Genomic DNA, 24,115 nt, shown 5'->3' with positions numbered 1-24,115 from the left:
TCATGAAACTTAAAGTGGCCTTAGACAGATCAGAGACTAAATTTGCTAAATTAGAGGGGCTCTGCTTAGAATTCTCTGTCTGTTGCTGAGAAGATGATGGAAAAGGCTTGTTATTGCTTAGCCTGTTTCTTCCACCATTATTAAAGCCTTATTGAGGCTTTTGTTGATCCTTCCATGAGAAATTTGGATGATTTCTCCATGATGAGTTATAGGTGTTTCCATAAGGTTCACCCATGTAATTTATCTCCGCTATTGCAGGGTTCTCAGGATCATAAGCTTCTTCAGAAGCTACCTCTTTAGTATTGTTGGATGCATTTTGCCATCCATTCAGACTTTGAGAGATCATGTTGACTTGCTGAGTCAACACTTTGTTCTGAGCCAATATGGCATTCAGAGCATCAATTTCAAGAACTCCCTTCCTCTGAGGCGTCCCATTATTCACGAAATTCCTCTCAGAAGTGTACATGAATTGATTATTTGCAACCATGTTAATAAGTTCTTGAGCTTCTGCAGGCATTTTCTTTAAGTGAATGGATCCACCTACAGAATGGTCTAATGACATTTTGGAAAACTCAAATAGACCATAATAGAATATATCTAATATGGTCCATTCTGAAAACATGTCAGAAGGACACTTTTTGGTCATCTGCTTGTATCTTTCCCAAGCTTCATAGAGGGATTCACCATCTTTTTGCTTGAAGGTTTGAACATCCACTCTAAGCTTGCTCAGCTTTTGAGGAGGAAAGAATTTATCCAAGAAGGCCGTGACCAGCTTATCCTAGGAGTCTAGGCTGTCTTTAGGTTGTGAGTCCAACTATGTTCTAGCTCTGTCTCTTACAGCAAAAGGGAGAAGCATGAGCCTGTAGACTTCAGGATCTACTCCATTCGTCTTTACAATCTCACAAGTCTGCAAGAACTTAGTTAAAAACTAGTAAGGATCTTCAGATGGAAGTCCATGAAACTTGCAGTTCTGTTGCATTAGAGCAACTAATTGAGGTTTCAACTCAAAATTGTTTGCTCCAATGGCCAGAATGGAGATGCTTCTTCCATCAAATTTGGACGTTGGTTTAGTGAAATCACCTAGCATTCTCCTTGCATTATTGTTGTTGGGTTCGGCTGCCATCTCCTTCTCTTGTTCGAAAATTTCAGAAAGGTTGTCTCTGGATTGTTGTAATTTAGCTTCTCTTAGTTTCCTCTTCAGAGTCTTTTCAGGTTCAGGATCAGCTTCAACAAGAATGCCTTTTTCCTTGTTCCTGCTCATATAGGGAAGAAGAGAACAAGAAAAGAAAGAGAAATCCTCTATGTCACAGTAAAGAGGTTCCTTATTGTTAGTAGAAGAAGAAAGGAATAAAAGTGGAGAATCCAATCACAAGGGTGAGGATAGAGGCAGTGATTAGAGATGAGGAGAGGTGAAGAGAAGTGTTAGTAAATAAATAAGTAAATATAAGAAGATGAGAGATAGAGAATTTCGAAAATAATTTTGAAAAAGTAGTTAGTGATTTTCGAAAATTAAAGATAAGATATAATTAAAATTAAAATTTAAAACAATTAATTAATTAAAAAGAATTTTGAAAAAGGGATGAGATATTTTCAAAAATTAGAGAGGGAGAAGTAGTTAGGTGGTTTTGAAAAAGATAAGAAACAAATAAAAAGTTAATTAGTTAATTAAAAAAGATTTGAAAATCAAATTTGAAAAGATAAGAAGATAAAAAGATAAGATAAGATATTTTGAGATCAAATTTTTGGATAAGATAAAATTTTTGAAAAAGATATGATAAAAAGATAAGATGAAAAAGATTTGAATTTTTGAAATTAAAATTAATTACTTAACTAACAAGAAACTAAAAGATATGATTCTAGAATTTAAAGATTGAACCTTTCTTAACAAAAAAGTAACAAACTTCAAATTTTTGAATCAATCACATTAATTGTTAGCATAATTTTCAAAAATAAAGATAAAATTAAGAAAAATATTTTTGAAAAATATTTTTAAATTTTTGAAAATCATAAGATAAAAATGAAAAAGATTTGGTTTTTGAAAAAGTTTTGGAAAGATAAGATTTTTAAAATTGAAAATTTGACTTGACTTGTAAGAAACAACTAATTTTTAAAATTTTTTGACCAAGTCAACCCAAAATTTCGAAAATTTGGAGAGAAATAAAGAAAAGATATTTTTTTGATTTTTGAATTTTTGATGATGGGAGAGAAAAACATAAAAATGACTCGCAACATGAAAATTATGAATCAAAACTCATGATGCATGCAAGAACACTATGAATATCAAGATGAACACCAAGAATACTTTGAAGATCATGATGAACATCAAGAACATAATTTTGAAAAATTTTTGATGCAAAGAAAACATGCAAGACACCAAACTTAGAAATCTTTAATGCTTGGACTCTAACAAACGAAAAATGCATATGAAAAACAACAAAAGATACAAAACAAGAAAACATCAAGATCAAACAAGAAGACTTACCAAGAACAACTTGAAGATCATGAAGAACACTATGAATGCATGAATTTTCGAAGAATGCAAGAAAGAATTTTTAAAGCATGCAATTGACACCAAACTTAAAAGTTGACTCAAGACTCAAACAAGAAACACAATCCCTAAACCCTAAACCCTAAACCCTAAACCTTAAAAGTTGACTCAAGACTCGAACAATCCCCGACAACGGCGCCAAAAACTTGGTGCATGAAATTGTGAAACGTACTCTTTATTGTTGTATGGAATTAATTCCCCAATAATGGCTCCAAAAACTTGGTGCTCAATATCATGGTGTCTAAAATTTAATTCACAACTTCGCACAACTAACCAGCAAGTGCACTGGGTCGTCCAAGTAATACCTTACGTGAGTAAGGGTCGATCCCACGGAGATTGTTGTATGAAGAAAGCTATGGTCATCTTGTAGATCTTAGTCAGGCGGATAATAATTGGTTATGGGAAATATAAAGAGATACATGCTTAAATAATAAAGGATAGAAATACTTATGTAAATTAATAGTGGGAATTTCAGATAAGCGTATGGAGATGCTTATCCCTGTTGAATCTCTGCTTTCCTACTGCTTTCATCCATTCCTTCTTACTCCTTTCCATGGCAAGCTGTATGTAGGGCATCACCGTTGTCAATGGCTACATCCCATCCTCTCAGTGAAAAAGGTCCAAATGCTCTGTCACAGCATGGCTAATCATCTGTCGATTCTCAATCAGGTTGGAATAGAATCTAGTGATTCTTTTGCATCTGTCACTAACGCCCATCCTTCAGGAGTTTGAAGCTCGTCACAGTCATTCAATCCCGGAATCCTACTCGGAATACCATAGACAAGGTTAGACTTTCCGGATTCTCATGAATGCCGCCATCAATTCTAGCTTATACCACGAAGATTCTGATTAAGGAATCCAAGAGATATGCGCCCGGTCTAGGGTAGAACGGAAGTGGTTGTCAGTCACGCGCGTTCATAGGTGAGAATGATGATGAGTGTCACGGATCATCACATTCATCAAGTTGAAGTGCAACGAATATCTTAGAACAGGAATAAATCGAATTGGATAGAAAATAATAGTAATTGCTTTGAAATTTGAGGTACAGAAGAGCTCCACACCCTTAATCTATGATGTATAGAAACTCCACCGTTGAAAATACATAAGTGAAAGGTCCAGGCATGGCCGAATGGCCAGCCCCCATGATCTGAGAGCTAAACGTCCCAAGATCGAATGATCAAAGACTGAATAATATAATCCAATATATCTAATAAACTAGTAAAAAGTTCTATTTATACTAAACTAGCTACTAGGGTTTACAGAGGTAAGTAATTGATGCATAAATCCACTTTCGGGGCCCACTTGGTGTATGTTTGGGCTGAGCTTGATCTATCCACGAGCTGAGGCTTCCTTTGGAGTTGAACACCAAGTTGTAACGTGTTTTGGGCGTTCAACTCCGGTTCGTGACGTGTTTCTGGCGTTTGACTCCAGACAGCAACGTGGAACTGGCGTTGAGCGCCAGTTTACGTCATCTAATCACGAATAAAGTATAGACTATTATATATTTCTGGAAAGCTCTGGATGTATACTTTCCAACGCCATTAAGAGCGCGCTATTTGGAGTTTTATAGCTCCAGAAAATCCATTTCGAGTGCAGGGAGGTCAGATTCCAACAGCATCGGCAGTCCTTTGTCAGCCTCCTATCAGAGTTTTGCTCAGGTCCCTCAATTTCAGCCAGAAAATACCTGAAATCACAGAAAAACACACAAACTCATAGTAAAGTCCAGAAATGTGAATTTAACATAAAAACTAATAAAAATATCCCTAAAAGTTGCTTGAACCTATTAAAAACTACCTAAAAATAATGGCAAAAAGCATATAAATTATCCGCTCATTAGTGGGGTAGGTGAAGATACTGTGGGACCCACTAGTCCTGAGAGGCTAGAAAATTCAGAATCCCTGCTTTCTTTATGGGTGTTGAATGCCCAGCTTATGCTCCAAAGCTCGCATTCAATGCCAGCTTCTTGCTCCATTTAGGGCGTTAAAAGCCCACAAGGGACCTCCTTCTTGGCGTTCAACGCCAGGTCTTCTATCATTTTGGGCGTCAAACACCCAGCCTTTTCTTCATGGCTAGCGTTCAACGCTAGTTTGCTAGTCTTATTGGGAGTTGAACGCCCAGCAGGGACACCCCGTTTGGCGTTAAACGCCCACTCTGCCTTCCTTATCTGGCATTTAATTCCAGCAAGACACTCTATCCAGAGTGTTCTATTTTGATCTCTGAACCTTTTTGTCTTTGTTTTGATTACTGCACAGGATCATGAACCTAAGGAAATTACTAAAGAAAAACAAACTTAAGGAATTAAAAGAAATAGAAATAAATAAATAGGGTTGGGTTGCCTCCCAACAAGCGCTTCTTTAACATCACTAGCTTGACGGTTGGTACACGGAATCGTGATTCACACTTTTTCACAACTGCGTGCAACTGACCAGCTAGTGCAATGGGTCGTCCAAATAATACCTTACGTGAGTAAAGGTCGATCCCACGGAGATTGTCGGCTTGAAGCAAGCTATGGTTATCTTTTAAATCTCAGTCAGGTGGATTCAAATGGTTTTGAGGTTTGATAATAAAAAGGAAAAATAAAAACAAAAAATAAAATAAAGTTACTTATATAGTTCCTTGGTGGAAATTTCAGATAAGCGTTTGGATATGCTTTCTTGCCTCTGAACCTCTGCTTTCCTACTATTCCCATCCAATCATGCATACTCCCTTCCATGGCAAGATGTATGTTGGTGGATCACCATTGTCAATGGCTACCATCCGTCCTCTCAGTAAAAACATGTCCTCTACGGTTTCTCGCATAGCTAATCAGCTGTCGGTTCTCGATCGTGTCAGAATAGAATACATTTATTCTTTTACACAATGTCACTGCGCCCAACAGTCACGAGTTTGAAGCTAGTCACAATCATCCCATCCCAGATCCTACTCGGAATACCACAGACAAGGTTTAGACTTTCCGGATCTCAAGAATGCTGCCAATTGATTCTAGCTTATACCACAAAGGTTCTAACGTCACGGATTCGAATGCTCTGTTGTCCAGGAGAGCTGATTCAGATCCGTGGGTCAGAGACCAAAGAGAATATACTCCAGCTGTTGTCCAATGACTACGTTGAACATCATGTAGACCGCTTTGTGGTTGTCAAGCACGCGGATCTTGGCTAAGCGAGTAACAAAGATTGAGTGATTGTCACGGGTCACCCCTTCATTCTGACTTAACTGAATTAAGTACAAGAGTATATCTTGGAGGAGAAGTAGGTGTGAATTGAATAGAAAAACAATAATACTTGCATTAATACTCGAGGAACAGCAGAGCTCCTCACCTTAATCTGTGAGGTGTAGAAACTCCATCGTTGGAAAATACATAAGAACAAGGTCTAGGTATGGCTGAATGGCCAGCCTCCCCAAATGGCATAATACAATCCAAAAATCTAAAGATACGCCAAAAAGGAAAAAGACTCCCAATACAATAGTAAAAAGTGCTATTTATACTAAACTAGTAAACTAGGTTTATAGAAAATGAGTAGATAGTGCAGAAATCCATTTCCAGGGCCCATTTGGTGTGTGTTTGGACTGAGCATTGAAGCTTTCATGTGCATAGGCCATCCTTGGAGTTTAACTCCAGCTTTGGTGCCAGTTCTGGCGTTTTACGCCAGAAAAGGGTCTCTGGTGGGCGTTTGGACGCCAGCTTGGGCCATCAAGTCTCGAGCAAAGTATGGACTATTAAACATTTCTGGAAAGCCCACGATGTCTAATTTCCAATGCAATTGAGAGCGTGCCAATTGGGCTTCTGTAGCTCCAAAAAATCCACTTCGAGTGCAGGGAGGTCAAAATCCAATAGCATCTGCAGTCCTTTCTCAGCCTTTGAATCAGATTTTTGCTTAGGTCCCTCAATTTCAGCCAGAAAATACCTGAAATCACAGAAAAATACACAAAATCATAGTAAAGTCCAGAAATGTGATTTTTGCATAAAAACTAATAAAAATATACTAAAAAGTAACTAAAACATACTAGAAACTACCTAAAAATAATACCAAAAAGCGTATAAATTATCCACTCATCACAACACCAAACTTAAATTGTTGCTTGTCCCCAAGCAACTAAAAACAAAATAGGATAAAAAAAAGGGAATATACAATGAATCTCAAAATATTAATGAAGCTTTAGTTCTAATTAGATGAGCGGGGCTAGTAGCTTTTTGCTTCTGAATAGTTTTGCCATCTCACTTTATCCTTTGAAATTCAGAATGATTGACATCTATAGGAACTCAGAATTAAGATAGTGTTATTGATTCTCCTAATTCAGTATGTTGATTCTTGAACACAGCTACTTATGAGTCTTGGCCGTGACCCTAAGCATCTTATTTTCCAGTATTACCACCGGATACATAAATGCCACAGACACATAACTGGATGAACCTTTTCAGATTGTGACTCAACTTTGCTAGAGTCCCCAGTTAGAGGTGTCCAGAGTTCTTAAGCACACTCTTTTGCTTTGGATCACGACTTTAACCACTCAGTCCCAAGCTTTTCACTTGGACTTTCATGACACAAGCACATTGTTAGGGACATCTTGATTTAGCCGCTTAGGCCAAGATTTTATTCCTTTGGGCCCTCCTATCCACGGAAGCTCAAAGTCTTGGATCCTTTTTACCCTTACATTTTAGTTTAAAGGGCTATTGGCTTTTTCTCTTTTTTTTTCGTTCTTTTTCTTTATTTTTTTGCCATTTATTTTTGTTTTTTTTGCGAGCTTTTTCTTTTTCACTGCTTTTTCTTGCTTCAAGAATCAAATTTATGATTTTTCAGATTATTAATAACATTTCTCTTTTCTCATTATTCTTTCAAGAGCCAATAATTTTAGCATTCATAAACTTCACTATAAAAAATATGCACTGTTCAAGCATTCATTAGAAAACAAAAAGTATTGCCACCACATCAAAATAATTAAACTAATTTCAAGATAGAATTCAAAATTTATGTACTTCTTGTTCTTTTGCAATTAGAAACATTTTTTATTTAAGAAAGGTGAAGGGTTTATGGGACATTCATAACTTCAAGGCATTCACACTAGACATTAATGATCATGTAATAAAGACACAAACATAGACAAAACGTAAAGCATAAGGAACGAAAAACAGAAAAACAAATAACAAGGAAATTAAAGAACGGGTCCACCTTAGTTATGGCGGCTAGTTCTTCCTCTTGAAGATCCTATGGAGTGCTTAAGCTCCTCAATGTCTCTTCCTTGCCTTTGTTGCTCCTCCCTCATGGCTCTTTGGTCCTCTCTAATTTCATGGAGGATAATGGAGTGCTCTTGGTGGTCCACCCTTAGTTGCTCCATATTGGAACTCAAATCCCCTAAAGAGGTGTTGAGTTGCTCCCAATAGTTGTGTGGAGAAAAATGCATCCCTTGAGACATCTCAGGGATTTCTTGATGAAGGACTTCCCCATGCGTTTGTTGAGGTCCATGAGTGGGCTCTCTTGTTTGCTCTATCCTCCTTTTAGTGATGGGCTTGTCCTCTTCAATGAGGATGTCTTCCTCTATGACAATTTTGGCAAAATTGCATAGGTGACAGATGAGATGAGGAAGGGCTAACCTTGCCAAAGTGGAGGGCTTGTCAGCCACCTTGTATAGTTCTAGAAGTATGATATCATGAACTTCCACTTCCTCTCCAATCATGATACTATGGATCATGATAGCCCGATCCACGGTTACTTCGGATCGGTTGCTAGTAGGAATGATAGAGCGTTGGATGAACTCCAACCATCCTCTAGCCACAGGCTTAAGGTCCGGCCTTCTAGTTGAACCGGCTCGACTTTAGAATCTCTCTTCCATTGAGCTCCTTCCACACAGATGTCCTTGAGGACTTGGCCTAACTTTTGATCAAAGTTGACTCTTCTAGTGAAAGGATGAGAATCTTCTCTCATAATTGGCAAGTTGAACGCCAATCTCATATTTTCTGGACTGAAATCTAAGTATTTTCCCCAGACCATTGTGAGCCAATTCTTCGGGTCCGGGTTCATACTTTGATCATGGTTCTTAGTGATCCATGCATCAGCATAAAACTCTTGAACCATTAAGATTTTGACTTGTTGAATGGGATTGGTGAGAGCTTCCCATCTTCTTCTCTTAATCACTTGTCGGATCTCCAGATATACGCCCTTTTTGAGCTTGAAAGGGACCTCAGGGATCACCTTCTTTTTGGCCACAACTTCATAGAAGTGTTCTTGATGGGCTTTTGAAATGAATCTTTCCATCTCCCATGACTCGGAGATGGAAGCAATTGCCTTCCCTTTCCTCTTCCTTGAGGTTTCTCCGGCCTTAGGTGCCATTAATGGTTATGGAAAATTAAAAAGCAAGTCTTTTTCCCACACCAAACTTAAGAGGTTTGCTCGTCCTCAAGCAAAAGAAGAAAGAAGAGAGTAGAAGAAGAAAAGAAGTGGGAGATGAAGATGTGAGAGGGTTTCGGCCAAAGGGGGAAAGAAGTGTTTGTGATGTGTGAAAGTGGAGGAGTAAGTAGGGGCTATATATAGGGTAAGAGAAGGGGGGGTATCCGTGTGGAATGGGTTAGGTTTGAGAGGGGATTGGTTTGAAATTGAATGGTGAGGTAGGTGGGGTTTTATGATGGGTTTTTGGGAATTTGGGGATGGATGTGAGCGGTGAAGAAAATATGGAGAAGAGGGTAAGATTTGGTAGGTAAGTGGTGTTTTGGGTAGAATGTTATAGAGAGGTGTGAAGAGGAGAGAGAGTGAGGTGGGGTAGGTTGGGATCCTGTGGGGTCCACAGATCCTGAGGTGTCAAGAATTTTTCATCCCTGCACCTCCTAGGCGTTAAACGCCCTCTGTGTGCCATTCCTGGCATTTAAACGCCGGGCTGCTATCCTTTTCTGGCGTTAAGGCCAGTCTGCCTGCCAGTTCTGGCGTTTAACACACAGAATGGTGCCAGGCTGGGCGTTTAAACGCCCATTTTCTACCCTTACTGGCGTTTAACGCCCAGAATAGTGCCAGGCTGGGCGTTAAACGCCCATTTTAGTATCCTTACTGGCGTTTAAACGCCAGTAAGCTCGTCCTCCAGGGTGTGATATTTTTGATGCTATTTTTGATTTTGCTTTAATTTTTGCAGTTGTTTTTGTAACTCCACATGATCATCATCCTAGAGAAAACATAAACTAATGATGAGCAGATAATTTATACGCTTTTTGGCATTGTTTTTAGTATGTTTTTAGTATGTTTTAGTTAGTTTTTATTATATTTTTATTAGTTTTTATTTAAAATTCACTTTTCTGGACTTTACTATGAGTTTGTGTGTTTTTCTGTGATTTCAGGTATTTTCTGGCTGAAATTGAGGGACCTGAGCAAAAATCTGATTCAGAGGCTGAAAAAGGACTGCAGATGCTGTTGGATTCTGACCTCCCTGCATTCGAAGTAGATTTTCGGGAGCTACAGAAGCTCAATTGGCACGCTCTTAATTGCGTTGGAAAGTAGACATCCGGGGCTTTCCAGCAATGTATAATAGTTCATACTTTGTCTGCGATTTGATGGCCCAAACAGGCGTTCCAAGTCAGCTTAAGAAATTCTGGCGTTTAACGCCGGAACTGGCATAAGAATGGGAGTTAAACGCCCAAACTGGCACAAAAGCTGGCATTTAACTCCTAGAAAAGTCTCTACACATGAAAGCTTCAATGCTCAGTCCAAGCACACACCAAGTGGGCCCGGAAGTGGATTTTTATGTCATTTACTCATCTTTGTAAACCCTAAGTTACTAGTTCTCTACAAATAGGACATTTTGCTATTGTATTTTCATCTTTGGATCACTTTAGATCTTTTGATCATCTTTGGATGTCTAGTTCTTAGATCATTGGGGGCTGGCCTCTCGGCCATGCCTAGATCTTGTTCTTATGTATTTTCAACGGTGGAGTTTCTACACACCATAGATTAAGGTGTGGAGCTCTGCTGTACCTCGAGTATTAATGCAATTACTATTGTTCTTCTATTCAATTCAGCTTATTCTTGTTCCAAGATATCACTTGTTTCTCAACTTGATGAAGGTGATGATCCGTGACACTCATCATCATTCTCACCTATGAAAGTGTGCTTGACAACCACCTCCGTTCTACCTTAGATTGAGTGGATATCTCTTGGAACCCTTAATCGGAATCTTCATGGTATAAGCTAGAATTGATGGCGGCATTCAAGAGAATCCGGAAGGTCTAAACCTTGTTTGTGGCATTCTGAGTAGGATTCAAGGATTGAATGACTGTGACGAGCTTCAAACTCGCGATTGTGGGGCGTTAGTGACAGACGCAAAAGAATCACTGGATTCTATTCCGACATGATCGAGAACCGACAGCTGAATAGCCGTGCTGTGACAGAGCGCATTGAACATTTTCACTGAGAGGACGGGACTGTAGCCACTGACAATGGTGATGCCCAACAGACAGCTTGCCATGGAAAGGAGTAAGAAGGATTGGATGAAGACAGTAGGAAAGAAGAGAGACGGAAGAGACAAAGCATCTCCAACTACGCTTATCTGAAATTCTCACCAATGAATTACATAAGTATATCTATCTTTATTTTATGTCTTATTTATCTTTTAATCATTAATCCTCCATAACCATTTGAATCAGCCTGACTGAGATTTATAAGATGACCATAGCTTGCTTCATACCAACAATCTCCGTGGGATCGACCCTTACTCGCGTAAGGTTTATTACTTGGACGACCCAGTGCACTTGCAGTTAGTTGTGCGAAGTTGTGATAAAGAGTTGAGATTGCAATTGAGCGTACCATGTTGATGGCACCATTGATGATCACAATTTCATGCACCAACTAACATAGATAAATAAAATTGGGTTGCCTCCCAATAAGCGCTTCTTTAATGTCAATAGCTTGACAGTGAGCTCTTTGCAGAGCTTCACAATTGTTCAGAGCTTGATTGTGGCCTCCCAACACCAAACTTAGAGTTTGAGTGTGGGGGCTCTGCTTTACTCTGTATGGAGAGAATTGGATGAAGCCTTTCATGGGTTTTCTCCATGTTTACAGAGGAAGATCATTGAGCCTTAAACAAAAGGTAGTCCTCATTCAACTGAAGGACTAACTCTCCTCTGTCCACATCAATTATAGCCTTTGATGTGGCTAGGAAGGGTCTTCCAAGGATGATGGATTCATCCTCATCCTTCCTAGTATCTAGGATTATAAAGTCAGCTGGGATGTAAAGGCCTTCAACCTTCATTAAGACATCCTCTACAAGTCCATAAGCCTATTTCATTGATTTGTCTGCAATCTCTAGTGAGATTCTTGCAGCTTGTACCTCAAAGATCTCTAGTTTCTCCATTACAGAGAGTGGCATGAGATTGATACCTGACCCCAGTTCACATAAAGCTTTTTCAAAGCTCATGGTGCCTATGGTGCAAGGTATTAAGAACTTTCTGGGATCTAGTTTCTTTTGAGGAAATGTCTGCTGAATCCATGTATTCAGTTCATTGATGAGCAATGGAGGTTCATCTTCCCAAGTCTTATTACCAAATAACTTGGTATTCAGCTTCATAATTGTTCCTAGATACAGAGCAACTTGCTCTTCAATAATATTTTTGTCCACTTCAGAGAAAGAATACTCATCAGAGCTCATGAATGGCAAAAGTAAGTTTAGTGGAATCTCTATGGTCTCTGTGTGAGCCTCAGATTCCCTTGGTTCCTCAATAGGGAACCCCTTATTGGTCAGTGGATGTCCCTTGAGGTCTTTCTCACTGGGAATCACTACCTTTTCACTCTCTCCAGGTTTGGCCATGTTGGATATAGTTATGGCCTTGCACTCTCTTTTTGGGTTCTCTTCTGTATTGCTTGGGAGAGTGCTAGGAGGAGTTTCAGTAAGTCTTTTACTCAGCTGAACCCCACTTGTCCTTCCAAATTTTTGATGGAGAACCTTGTTTCAGTCATGAAACCGAGTGTGGCTTTAGATAGATCAGAGACTATATTTGCTAAGCCAGAGATGCTCTGCTCAGAATTCTCTGTATGTTGTTGAAAAGTTGATGGAAAAGGTTTGCTATTGCCAAACCTATTTCTCCCACCATTATTGTTGTTGAAGCCTTGTTGAGGCTTCTGTTGATCCTTCCATGAGAAATTTGGATGATTCTTCCATGAAGGATTATAGGTGTTTCCATAGGATTCTCCCATGTAATTCACCTCTTACATTGCAGAATTCTTAGGGTCATAAGCTTCATTTTCAAAGGAGGCTTCTTTATTACTGCCGGATGCAGCTTGCAATCCAGTCAGATTCTGAGAAATCAATTGACTTGCTGAGTCAATATTTTTTTTCTGAGCCAATATAGCATTCAGAGTATCAATTTCAAGAACTCCTTTCTTCTGAGTCACCCTATTATTCACAGGATTCCCTTCAGAAGTGTACATGAACTGGTTATTTGCAACCATCTCAATGAGTTCTTGGGTTTCTGTAGGTATTTTCAGATGAAGGGATCCACCAGCTGAATGGTCCAATGACATCTTGGACATTTCAGACAGACCATCATAGAATATACATATGATGCTCCATTTTGGAAACATGTCAGAGGGACACCTTTTGGTTAACTGCTTGTATCTTTTCCAAGCTTCATAGAGGGATTCACCTTCCTTCTGTCTGAAGGTTTGTACGTCCACTCTGAGCTTACTCATCTTTTGAGGTGGAAAGAATTTGGTCAAGAAGGCATTGACCAACTTTTCCCAAGAGTTCAGGCTTTCTTTAGGTTGAGTCCAACCATGTCCTAGCTCTATCTCTTACAGCAAAGCAGAAAAGTATAAGTCTGTAGACCTCGTGATCAACCCCATTGGTCTTAATAGTATCACAGATCTGTAAGAATTCAGCTAAGAACTGATGAGGATCTTCTGATGGAAGTCCATAAAACTTGTAGTTCTACTGCATTAGAGAAACTAATTGAGGCTGAAGCTCAAAGTTGTTTGATCCAATGGCAGGAATTGAGATGCTTCTTCCATAGAAGTTGGAAGTTTGTACAGCATAGTCACCAAGCATCTTCCTTGCATTTCTGGCATTGGTGTTGGGTTCGGCTACCATGTCTGCCTCTTTTTCAAAATTCTCTATAAAGTCCTCTCTGGATTGTTGTGCTTTAGCTTCTCTTAGCTTCTTCTTCAGAGTCTTTTCAGGTTCAGGATCAGCTTTAACAAGAATGTTTTTATCCCTGTTTCTGCTCATATGAAAAAGAAGAGAACAAAGGGAGTAGTGGAATCCTCTATGTCACAGTATAGAGATTCCTTGAGGTATCAGAAGAAAAGAAGAATAGAGGAATGGGATAGAAAAAGAATGAGAGGAATTTGAACACACAGAGAGAGAAAGGGTTCGAGTTATAAGTGGAAGAGAAGTGTTAGCAAATAAATAGAAAGAGATGAGAGAGAGAGTGTTTTCAAAAATTAAAATTAAAATAATTAGTTAATTAAAAATATTTTTGAAAAAGTGGTTAGTGATTTTCAAAAATTGGAAGTGGAAAAGTGGTTAGGTGGTTTTGAAAAAAGATAAGAAATAGTAATTAGTTTGAAAAAGATTTGAAAATAATTTTGAAAAGATAAGAAGTTAGAAGAAAAAAAGAAAAATTTTGAAATCAACATAAAAAAATGATTGAAAAAGATTTGATTTTAAAAAGATATGATTGAAAAGATTTGATTTTTGAAAAGATATGATTGAAAAAAGATTTGATTTTGAAATCAAAATTTTAAAAAGATATGATTGAAAAAGATTTGATTGAAAAAGATATGATTTTAAAAAGATATTATTGAAAAAGTTTTGATTTTTAAAATTGATGAGTTGAGTAACAAGAAACTAAAAGATATGATTCTAGAATTTAAAGATTGATCCTTTCTTAACAAGAAAGTAACAAACTTGAAATTTTTGAATCAAAACATTAATTGTTAGCAAGAATTTTTGAAAATATAAAATTAAGAAAAAGAGATTTTTTTTGAAAACATTAAAAGAAAATTGAAAAATTAAAATTTAAAATATGTTTGTAGCAAAAAGTTATCAATGAAAACATGAAAAATTGGAAAAAAAAATTGAAATGGAAACAAAATCACCTCCCTTGTGTCATCTTGGCGTTAAACGCCTAGGATGCTATCCATTCTGGCATTTAACGCCCAAAATGCTACCTCTTTGGGCGTTTAACGCCTAGCCAGGTACCCTGGCTGGCATTAAATGCCAGAAATCCTTCTTTAGTGGGCGTTTCTGCCTGTTCTGGCGTTAAACGCCCAGAATGGTACCATTACCGGTGTTATACCCATTCTGGCGTTTAACGCCCAAATTGCAAGAGAGAGAAAATATGTATTATTTACTTGAAAATATGTATATTTTTTATGTTCTAAGCCTTTATTTCTCTGTATTATTTACTTGAAAATATGTATATTTTTTATTTTTGAATTTTTAATGAAGAGAGAGAAAAACAACAAAATGAATCAAAACAAAAAATGCAAGATCAAAACAAATAATGCATGCAGGACACTTTGAATGTCAAGATGAACACCAAGAAGACTTTGAAGATCATGATGAACATCAAGAACATATTTTTGAAAATTTTTGAGAGAAGAAAGACATGCAAGACACCAAACTTAGAACTTTTGAATATTCAGTCACTATGATTTTGAAAATGCATATGATAAACAACATAAACCACAAAACAGGAAAATCATGAGATCAGACAAAGAAAATCATCAAGAACAACTCGAAGATCACAGAAGAACACAATGCATATGGGAAAATTTGAAAACATGCAATTGACACCAAACTTACAATATGACACTAGACTCAAACAAGAAACACATATTTTTTTGGTTTTTGATTTTATAATTTTTTTTGTATTTTTTCAAAAATTATTTTGAAAAAGAAAATAAGAAAGTCAAAATTTTTTAATAAGAATTCCAGGAATCATGCAATGTTAGTCTAAAGCTTCGGTCCAAAAATTTAGACATGGCTTAATAGCCAGCCAACCTTTATGTGAAAGCTTTGCTCCAAACGATTAGACATGGCCAAATGGCCAGCCAAGCTTTAGTGGAGCATTACATACAACAGCCAAATTGATGGGAATCAAAAAGCTCCTGTGATGATAAGTTGAAAGCCTCGGTCCAAAAGATTAGACATGGCTTAACAGCCAGCTACGCTTCACATATCATCTGAAACTCTAGAATTCATTCTTAAAAATTCTGAAGAACGAAATATAAAAATATTTTTTTGATTTTTAGAAATTAAAAAAAAGAAAACAAAAAATAAAATTACCTAATCTAAGCAACAAGATAAACCGTCAGTTGTCCAAACTCGAACAATCCCCGGCAACGGCGCCAAAAACTTAGTACACGGAATCGTGATTCACACAAAAACTTGTCTCTCAACAAATTTCCCTTCGGCAAGTATACCGAATTATCGTCAAGTAAAAACTCACAATAGAGTGAGCTCGAATCCCACAGGGATTGATTGGTCAAGCAACTTTGATTGGAAGAATGTGCTAGTTGAGCTAAACAGAAATTGAGTTGAGAATTGCAGAAAATTAAATGGCGGGAAAGTAAAGTGTAGAAAATAAATTGCAGAATCTTAAATGAGGATTTGGGGAAATGAACATGGAAATAAATGGCAGAAAGTAAAGAGAATGGGTAAGATCAGAGATTGGGTATTCATTGGGCTTAGGAGATGTTGCATTCTCCGTATAAAGTTCATTCTCATCTCTTCCTCAATCAATGCATTCATTGATCTCCTTGGCAATCTTAAGTGATTGGATCCTAATTCATTGGCAATCCAACCTCTCTAAGCTTGAACAAATGCACAATTCCTTGATTTAATTGCTCATGGGAAGAGATAAAGTATGGTCACTGATTATACCACATGTATTTCCAAATCAAAGTGTTGGGAGGATTACATGTCACTATATCCGTCCAAACCCCAATTTGGTCCAACATGAGAAAGTATTTCTAGCATGATCTCCTCATCCCTTTTCCAAGGCTCAAAGGAGATCTAATTATGGAGAATTTCTTTTCCAAGACAACTAACCAATTGAATTAAGATTTAAAGCTTTCTAGTAAATCAAGAGAAAAGAAAGAGGAAGAATAATGAAAACTATAATTGATCCATCAAATTACAACAGAGCTCTCTAACCCAATGAGAGGGTTTAGTTGTTCATAGCTCTGGGAATGGAAAATGGTAGGAAAGAGTACATGCTCCACAAACTGGAAAATGTAGAAAGTAAATATACAGAGTGTAGTTCACCAAAAGTGCCAAGCTTCTCTATAGTTCAAAACTACTCCTATATATACTACTCTTCTTGATCTTCTAGTGAGTTCTTCAAGTCTTGGATATGGGCCTTTGATCTTGAGTGGAAGCAGTTACAATCTTCAGTGGGCTCAGGTTTATTTGCAGAAAAGCATGAGTTAGGCATGGGCGTTAGTTAGGACGTTAGTGGCGTTAATGTTAAGTGAGGATGTGGTTTCGAGAACGTTAGTGACAATCACCTTTTCCACTAACGTTCCAACCCAAAATGATCAATGTTAACTTGAACTTTAGTGGCACTAACGTGACCACTAACGTTGCCTCTTGGTCCTTCGCAAACGTTATTGGGACTCACCTTTTCCAATAACGTTGCCTTTTGCCCCCTTTCCCTACGTTAGAGTTCACGTTAGTATAACTAACGTGACTCTTAACATGAGCATGCCTAAGCTTCGAGAGCATTAGTGACACTTACCTTTGTCACTAATGCTCCAAACGCCCCTCCTTCCCACGTTAGAGTTCACGTTAATTAGATTAACGTGGCCACTAACGTGGTAGTGATTGCCATCTCCAACATTAGTGACAAAGGTGAGTGTCACTAACATTGGCTTATCATGCTTAGCTCCACGTTATCTCTTACGTTAATGGTCTTAACGTGACTACTAACGTGGGCACTTTTGGGTTTTGTCCAACGTTAGTGACAAAGGTGAGTGTCACTAACGTTGGTGATTGGTTCTTCATCCCACGTTAGAGTTCATGTTTGTTGGATTAACATGACTCTTAACGTGGATTCATTGTGCCTTTGTGGAACGTTAGTGGCAATCACTTTTACGACTAACAATGGAGCTCCTCTTCCTCCTCTACGTTTGCTACCAGGTTAATGTAGTTAACATGGCAACTAACGTGGGCTATGATGGCTTTGAAGGCGTTATTGGCAATCACTTTTTCCATTAACGCCACAAGCTTGTCCCCATTCCACGTTAGTGGTCACATTAATTAGATTAACGTGGCTGCTAATGTGGCTCCTTCTTGCTTCCTTTGTCCTGAAATCAAGCAATTAGAGTGCATCAAAGCTCTGTTCCAAGTCGTGAGATTATGCATCATCAATTATATCATTCAATTCCTACCTAATCCTCATGAAATCATGTAAAGTTCACAATAATTGCTTGAATCAAGGTGTAAGTGTATTTTTATCCAAAACATGCTTATTTACTAAGAAAATGCATGAAACTACCCTAAAACAGTAAAGAAAAGGTCAGTGAAACTGGCCAAGATGCCTTGGCATCACAACACCAAACTTGAAGCTTGCTTGTCCCTAAGCAAGTACTGAAACATGGGAAAAAATGAATGAAAGAACAAGATAAACAATTAATCATTACAAAAATCAAATCCCTAGTTTATGGGGTTTTATGCATAGCAACTTAGGTTCATTCCTTCACTGGTTTCAGGCCTTTATCATGCCCTTGAACACTCACTTGATTGCATCCTTTGAGACTTCATAATTGTTGATCCTCCCTTCTTTTCCAGGTTTTATTGCATTCTTTTTAGGCTAAGTGCTCTGTAAGAGGGCGACTCTTTATGATAAGCTTTCAGCCAACACTCCCGAACTAGTTGGTTCAAGGTGCTAGGTGTTAAGACACCCCTAAGGACCTACTCCCTCAAGTCTCTTTCCCCCACACATACATACCACTGGCACATGGTTTGTTATTTTTTCTTTCTTGAGACCTTGGTGTCCAGTACCTCTTTGGGTTGCTAAGTGGTCTGTAGCAAGGGTTGCTCTTGATAGTGGACTTTCAGCTGATAATCCCGGGTTAGTTAACCCAAGTTACCAAGTGATAAGGCACCCCTAAGAGCTTATTCATCTAAGCATATCCCTTGCACATGAACACCACAGACACTTGCCTCAATATTCAGACCCTTGGTGCCTAGCCTTATTTCTTATTGTTTTTCTCTCCTTTTCAACTCTTATTGCTCTTTCTCTTTTCCTATTAGGATCTTATTTATTTTTTTTGGTTAGTCTCATACGATGTGTTCCAAGAATGTGGTTTAGAGCATATAGTTGCCTATATACCTTGTTAGTGAACCAACTTAGCTAATTAATCACCATACCACAAACATTCAGAATTTACTTCACAAGATGACTCCACTCTTGTTTTTCATAACATCTTCTTTTTAATTGACTTCAAAGGACAAGCATACATATAAGCAAGATGAAAATAAAAGCTAGGGACTTAGACCAACACACTTAGACCTAAACAATGAAATCTTAAAGACAGAATTGAAAATTCCTAAGCTACTATGGAAGCATGTTCTATTTCATACATGATTTTTCTTATTTATAACTTGAAAAAGATAGAACTAAGAAGGAAATCCACCACCTTTCACTTATTGGAATGCTCGTGTCCCTTTGTTTCCTTTGTCTTGTGATCCTTCTTGATTGCTTGAGTCCCCATTTCCTTTGCGCTTCCCGATCAGCTTTTTTCAGAAACTAGCATCCTCTATCTTCTTCTTTAATGCTTCCTTTTGTTGTTTCACCTTCCCCTTCTTTTGTTCTGTTAAGTCTTTGCGGACTGCATCATAACTTGGGATGGCAGGGTGCAAGTTATGCATATGCCTAGTCACATAAGTTAACTTGGCCTGAGTGTTTATGCTAAACTCTTCCCGATGCAGTTGTCATCCTTCGTTGAGCACGCTGAAATCGTTGAATGCTTTCATCTGAGCCAACTGACGTTTGTTGAGTTCTTGAAGGCATTTGTCTTGGTGTTCTTGCCTTTCGGTCACTTGATTGATGGCTTGGGTGAGTTGGGAGTAATGCTCCTGTTGCAGCTCCATTTGTTGTTTCTGCCACTCCCTTTGTTGACCCATCCAATTAGAGAGTAGTTCTTCTTGATGATCCATCCTTTGAGATTGAACATGTAGTTGTTGTTCTTGTCCCTCCATATAGCTCCTTGCCAGATCCTCAATGGTTCATTAAATGTGAACCAGATTTATGTTGGTCCGATCATATTGCTCTTCTTGTTGGTACCCTGTTTGTTGGGGTTCTTCTTTGTGAGGTTCTTCTTGGTGAGGCTCTTCTTGTGCAGTTCTTCTCCTTATCTGAGGCCTTCTTTGCTGTTGAGCGGGTGCCACATAGTTTATACGTTGGAGTGTAACTAACCTCCCCGGGTTTACCCATTTTGGATTGTTATCTTTGAATATTACCTTGGCTTTCATACATAGTCTAAGGATGGTACTGGGGTACCAAAGTCTAGTACTTGGATCATTCTTCTCGGCTGAATCTTGGATTCCCTCAGCTATAATTTTATGCACATTGATGCCTCCACCCTTTATTAAGCAATGTACCATAGTAGCTCGAGCAATATTGACCTCAGAATTGTTTGAGGCTGGGAGGATAGATCTCCTCACGAGCTCAAACCATCCCTTGGCTTCTGGAATGAGGTATTCTCTCCTAATGAACCACGGCCTCTTATCCGAGTACCTTTCCTAATCAGATCCTATAACACACATATCGTTAATAATTTCTTCAAGTTCATCCTCATTGGGGACATTGCTTATTCTTACTTGATAACTGAGCTCATCAAAATGTGGCGATTTCAGCTGAAGAGTCCTTGTTATAGCATTGGGGCTGAAGTCCACCTCCATTCTTCTCACGTAGCTTTTGAAGGTAGGGGCCCTAGTATTGTCTTCTCTGGCCACATTGGCGTAGAACTCTTTGATGAGGTTTGCATTTATCTTTGTTTCTGGGTTCATGAGCTTTTGCCAACCTCTTTGTTCAATCTTCTCTCTAATCTTTGGGCACTAATCCTCGTTGAACTGGAATGTCAACTCTGGCAATATTTTCTTTTTTTTATTCGTTCAAATTAGAGCTCATGGAAGGCGGTCTTGAATCTCCCTGCATCGAAAGGAATGCTCTCCACCGGTTCCTTCCCCTTTCGCCTCTTGGAGCTTGATGATGCCATGAATGAGACTTGGTGTGTGAAGATGTTGAGCGTGTGTGTTCGAGAGAAGGAAGAGAGATGGATTGGAATGAGAATTACGTATGTCAAGGTGTAGAGTGGTGGTCATTTATATAGGAAGATGATAGGTGATTGAAGGGTGTGGATTGATGGCATGGCTTAATGGTGAACGGTTGGGGTTTGGCATTGAATAGTCATAAGGATCACTTCTTTTATGAGGGTCTTGGTTCGGTCCCCAAGGCTATCCTACTCCCAATGTTGTATGGCAACATTTCCCAAGTTACTCCCTTTGAAGACAAGTGTGTAGTTTTGTGGGTGAAGTGGCCGAACCCCCCCTTCAATTGGTTGTGCCATCAAGTTCCTCCAATATTCCCTTCAAATTCCTTGAAAAACAAAAGGAGAGAGAGATTATTTTGAATTGTGACGGTGAAAAAAAAACTTTTGGAGGTTAGCTACCCCCTTTTTTTTGTTTTGCTTTTGACCAACTAAGAGCCATTCATGAATGCAAACCAACCGACCAATCAAATGCTCATGCATGCAACGTTGGTGACACCAAACTTAGTTTGTGATCATATAGTGCAACAAGATTTGATTAAAATTCTAAAATTAACATAATATGGGTTGTGTTCAAGCCCTCTTAATGTGCCTTGAACACCAAACTTATCATTTACCATATGCTACATGTAGAAATTCTTATAGGTGTTTGTCAAAGTTAATTTCAAATCCATGAACTTTGCTTTATTAACTACTATTAAAGATTAAAAGGAAAGGGTATAGAACATGGGTTGCCTCCCATGAAGCGCTTCTTTAGCATCATTAGCTTGGCGTTTGGCCTTTGTCAGGGTGGTTGGTATTGTTTCAAATCTTCCCCCCCTTGTAGTGAATCTGTTTCCATTGGCTTTGTTGAGAAGTTCCACATGTTCTAAGGAAAGAATTTTGCTGATGGAGTACACTTGAGGTAGCTGAGATGGGATGGTGGGGAGATGAGGTGGGATAAGTGGAAGATAAGCAGAGACCACTTCATCTCCCAAAGAGAAACCCTCTGTAGGAATATTCTTGTTCCTTCATCCACTTGTGGCCTTCTTCTTTGTTTCCCTTGATGTTACCTTGCTCCTTGTAGTTCTTTCTTTCAGGAGGGTTTTGTTGCTTGTCTCATATGACTCTGGTGAGTCTAGCTCCTCTTGGGTCACACTTGGTTGTTGTTCCTTCTGACCACATTGCTTGTTAACCATAGGAGTTCTTAGGTGTAGTGCTTGTGCTCCCTTGTTTGGCTCTTCCATCAGCTCCTCATTGTGCTCTTCCTTTGACTTTTCGTTATCATGATCTGCTTCTTGTGAGGGTTTGAATACGTTGAAGGTGAGCTATTTATCGTGTATCCTCAATACTAGCTCTCCTTGCTACACATCTATAAGCGCCCTGACTGTGGCTAAGAATGGCCTCCCCAGGATGATGGAATGGATGTGATTTTCTTCCATTTCCAAGATAACGAAGTCTATGGGAGGAAGTAGTTCCCAAATTTTACTAACACGTTTTCAACCACTCCTATCGCCTGTTTTTGAGTTTTGTCAGCCAATTTGATGATCACGTCTGTGGGTATCAGCTCATTGATTTGAAGCTTTTTCATGAGGAATAGAGGCATCAGGTTGATACTTGCTCCCAGGTCACAGAGCCCCTTATCAATCATTGTCTTTCCTATAGCACATGGAATTTGAAAACTCCCTGGATCATTTTTCTTGATAGGTGGCTTTGTTTGAATGAGAGCACTGCACTCCCTGTTCATCACTATTGTTTGCCCACCCTTCAGTGAACTCTTTTTGGCCAGTAGCTCCTTTATGTACTTGATGTAGGAAGGCATCTGATGAAGGGCCTTAATGAATAGAATATTTACATCAAGAGATGCGAACATGTCGAGGAACCTTGAATACATTCTCCTCGCTACACCACCTTTGAGCCTTTGGGGAAAGAGTGCATATGGGTTCAGGGTCTCTCCTTCCTTTAGCTCCTCCCTGCGTGTGGGATGGGGTGCGTGGTTCCTTTCTTCATGCTTTTCCTTTGGAATGTCTTGGAGGTGTTCTATTTGTGTGTGCACTTTCTCTACACTCCTCTCATCACTTATAGTGATCATCTTGCATTCTTCCTACCTTACTTTCTTTGTTTCTCCTCTTGGGTTCTTCTCTGTGTCACTTGGAAAACTATCAGTGGATTTGGGAAACTGTTGAGATAGATACCCCACTTGGGACTCCAGCCTCTTGATGGTGTCTCCCTGGTTTTTAATATTGGCTCGCTGGTGCGCGAAATTGTGATCACTACAACTTCACACAACTAACCAGCAAGTGCACTGGGTCGTCCAAGTAATACCTTACGTGAGTAAGGGTCGATCCCACGGAGATTGTTGGTATGAAGCAAGCTATGGTCACCTTGTCAATCTCAGTCAGGCAGACTCAAATGTATATGGTGATGAACGAAAATAACATAAAAGATAAGGATAGTGATACTTATGTATATCATTGGTGTAAGAGCTTCAGACAAGCGTATGGAGATGCCTTCCCTTCCGTCTCTCTGCTTTCCTACTGCCTTCATCCAATCCTTCTTACTCCTTTCCATGGCAAGCTCGTGTAGGGTTTCACTGTTGTCAGCAGCTACCTCCCATCCTCGCAGTGAAAGCTAATGCACGCACTCTGTCACAGTACTGCCAATCACCGGTTTGGTTCCCTCCCCTACCGGAATAGAATCCCTCTTTTGCGTCTGTCACTAACGCCCAGTAGGTTACAGGTTTGAAGCACGTCACAGTCATTCAGTCATTGAATCCTACTCAGAATACCACAGACAAGGTTTAGACCTTCCGGATTCTCTTGAATGCCGCCATCAGGTCCTGCCTATACCACAAAGATTCCGATTAAAGAATCCAAGAGATATTCACTAAGCCTCAGATGCTTGTAGAACAAGAGTGGTTGTCAGTCACTTTGTTCATGGGTGAGAATGGTGATGGGCGTCAATCATCACCTTCATCAAGTTGAAGAACAAGTGATATCTTGGACAAAGAACAAGCGGAATTGAATAGAAGAACAATAGTAATTGCATTAATACTCGAGGTACAGCAGAGCTCCACACCTTAATCTATGGTGTGTAGAAACTCCACCGTTGAAAATACATAAGAACAAGAGTGATCATTGGTTTCGGCCCCAGAGAGGGAACCAGAAGAACCAAGATGAAAATACAATAGTAAAAGGTCCTACTTATAGAAAACTAGTAGCCTAGGGTGTACAGAGGTGAGTAAATGACATAAAAATCCTCTTCCGGGCCCACTTGGTGTGTGCTTGGGCTGAGCATTGAAGCATTTTCGTGTAGAGACTCTTCTTGGAGTTAAACGCCA

At 38.9% G+C, this 24,115-nt stretch overlaps 1 protein-coding gene and 1 non-coding gene across 2 annotated transcripts; one reads left to right on the top strand and one right to left on the bottom strand.

The window, feature by feature from the left end:
• The first annotated feature begins 620 nt into the window (after window positions 1–620).
• Window positions 621–724, top strand: LOC130951124 (small nucleolar RNA R71). Its single transcript, XR_009073840.1, has one exon. It is a non-coding gene; the product is annotated as a small nucleolar RNA R71 (small nucleolar RNA).
• Window positions 725–22,234: 21,510 nt separating this feature from the next.
• On the bottom strand, window positions 22,235–22,867 carry LOC130982146 (uncharacterized). The gene has a single exon (XM_057906022.1). It carries the CDS (start codon window positions 22,865–22,867, stop codon window positions 22,235–22,237), a length of 633 nt encoding a protein of 210 aa, XP_057762005.1.
• Window positions 22,868–24,115: the final 1,248 nt, after the last annotated feature.

Source organism: Arachis stenosperma, chromosome 1 (genome assembly GCF_014773155.1).
Source record: "Arachis stenosperma cultivar V10309 chromosome 1, arast.V10309.gnm1.PFL2, whole genome shotgun sequence".
NCBI lineage: Eukaryota > Viridiplantae > Streptophyta > Magnoliopsida > Fabales > Fabaceae > Arachis > Arachis stenosperma.
This window is presented reverse-complemented; position numbering and strand designations above follow the sequence as displayed.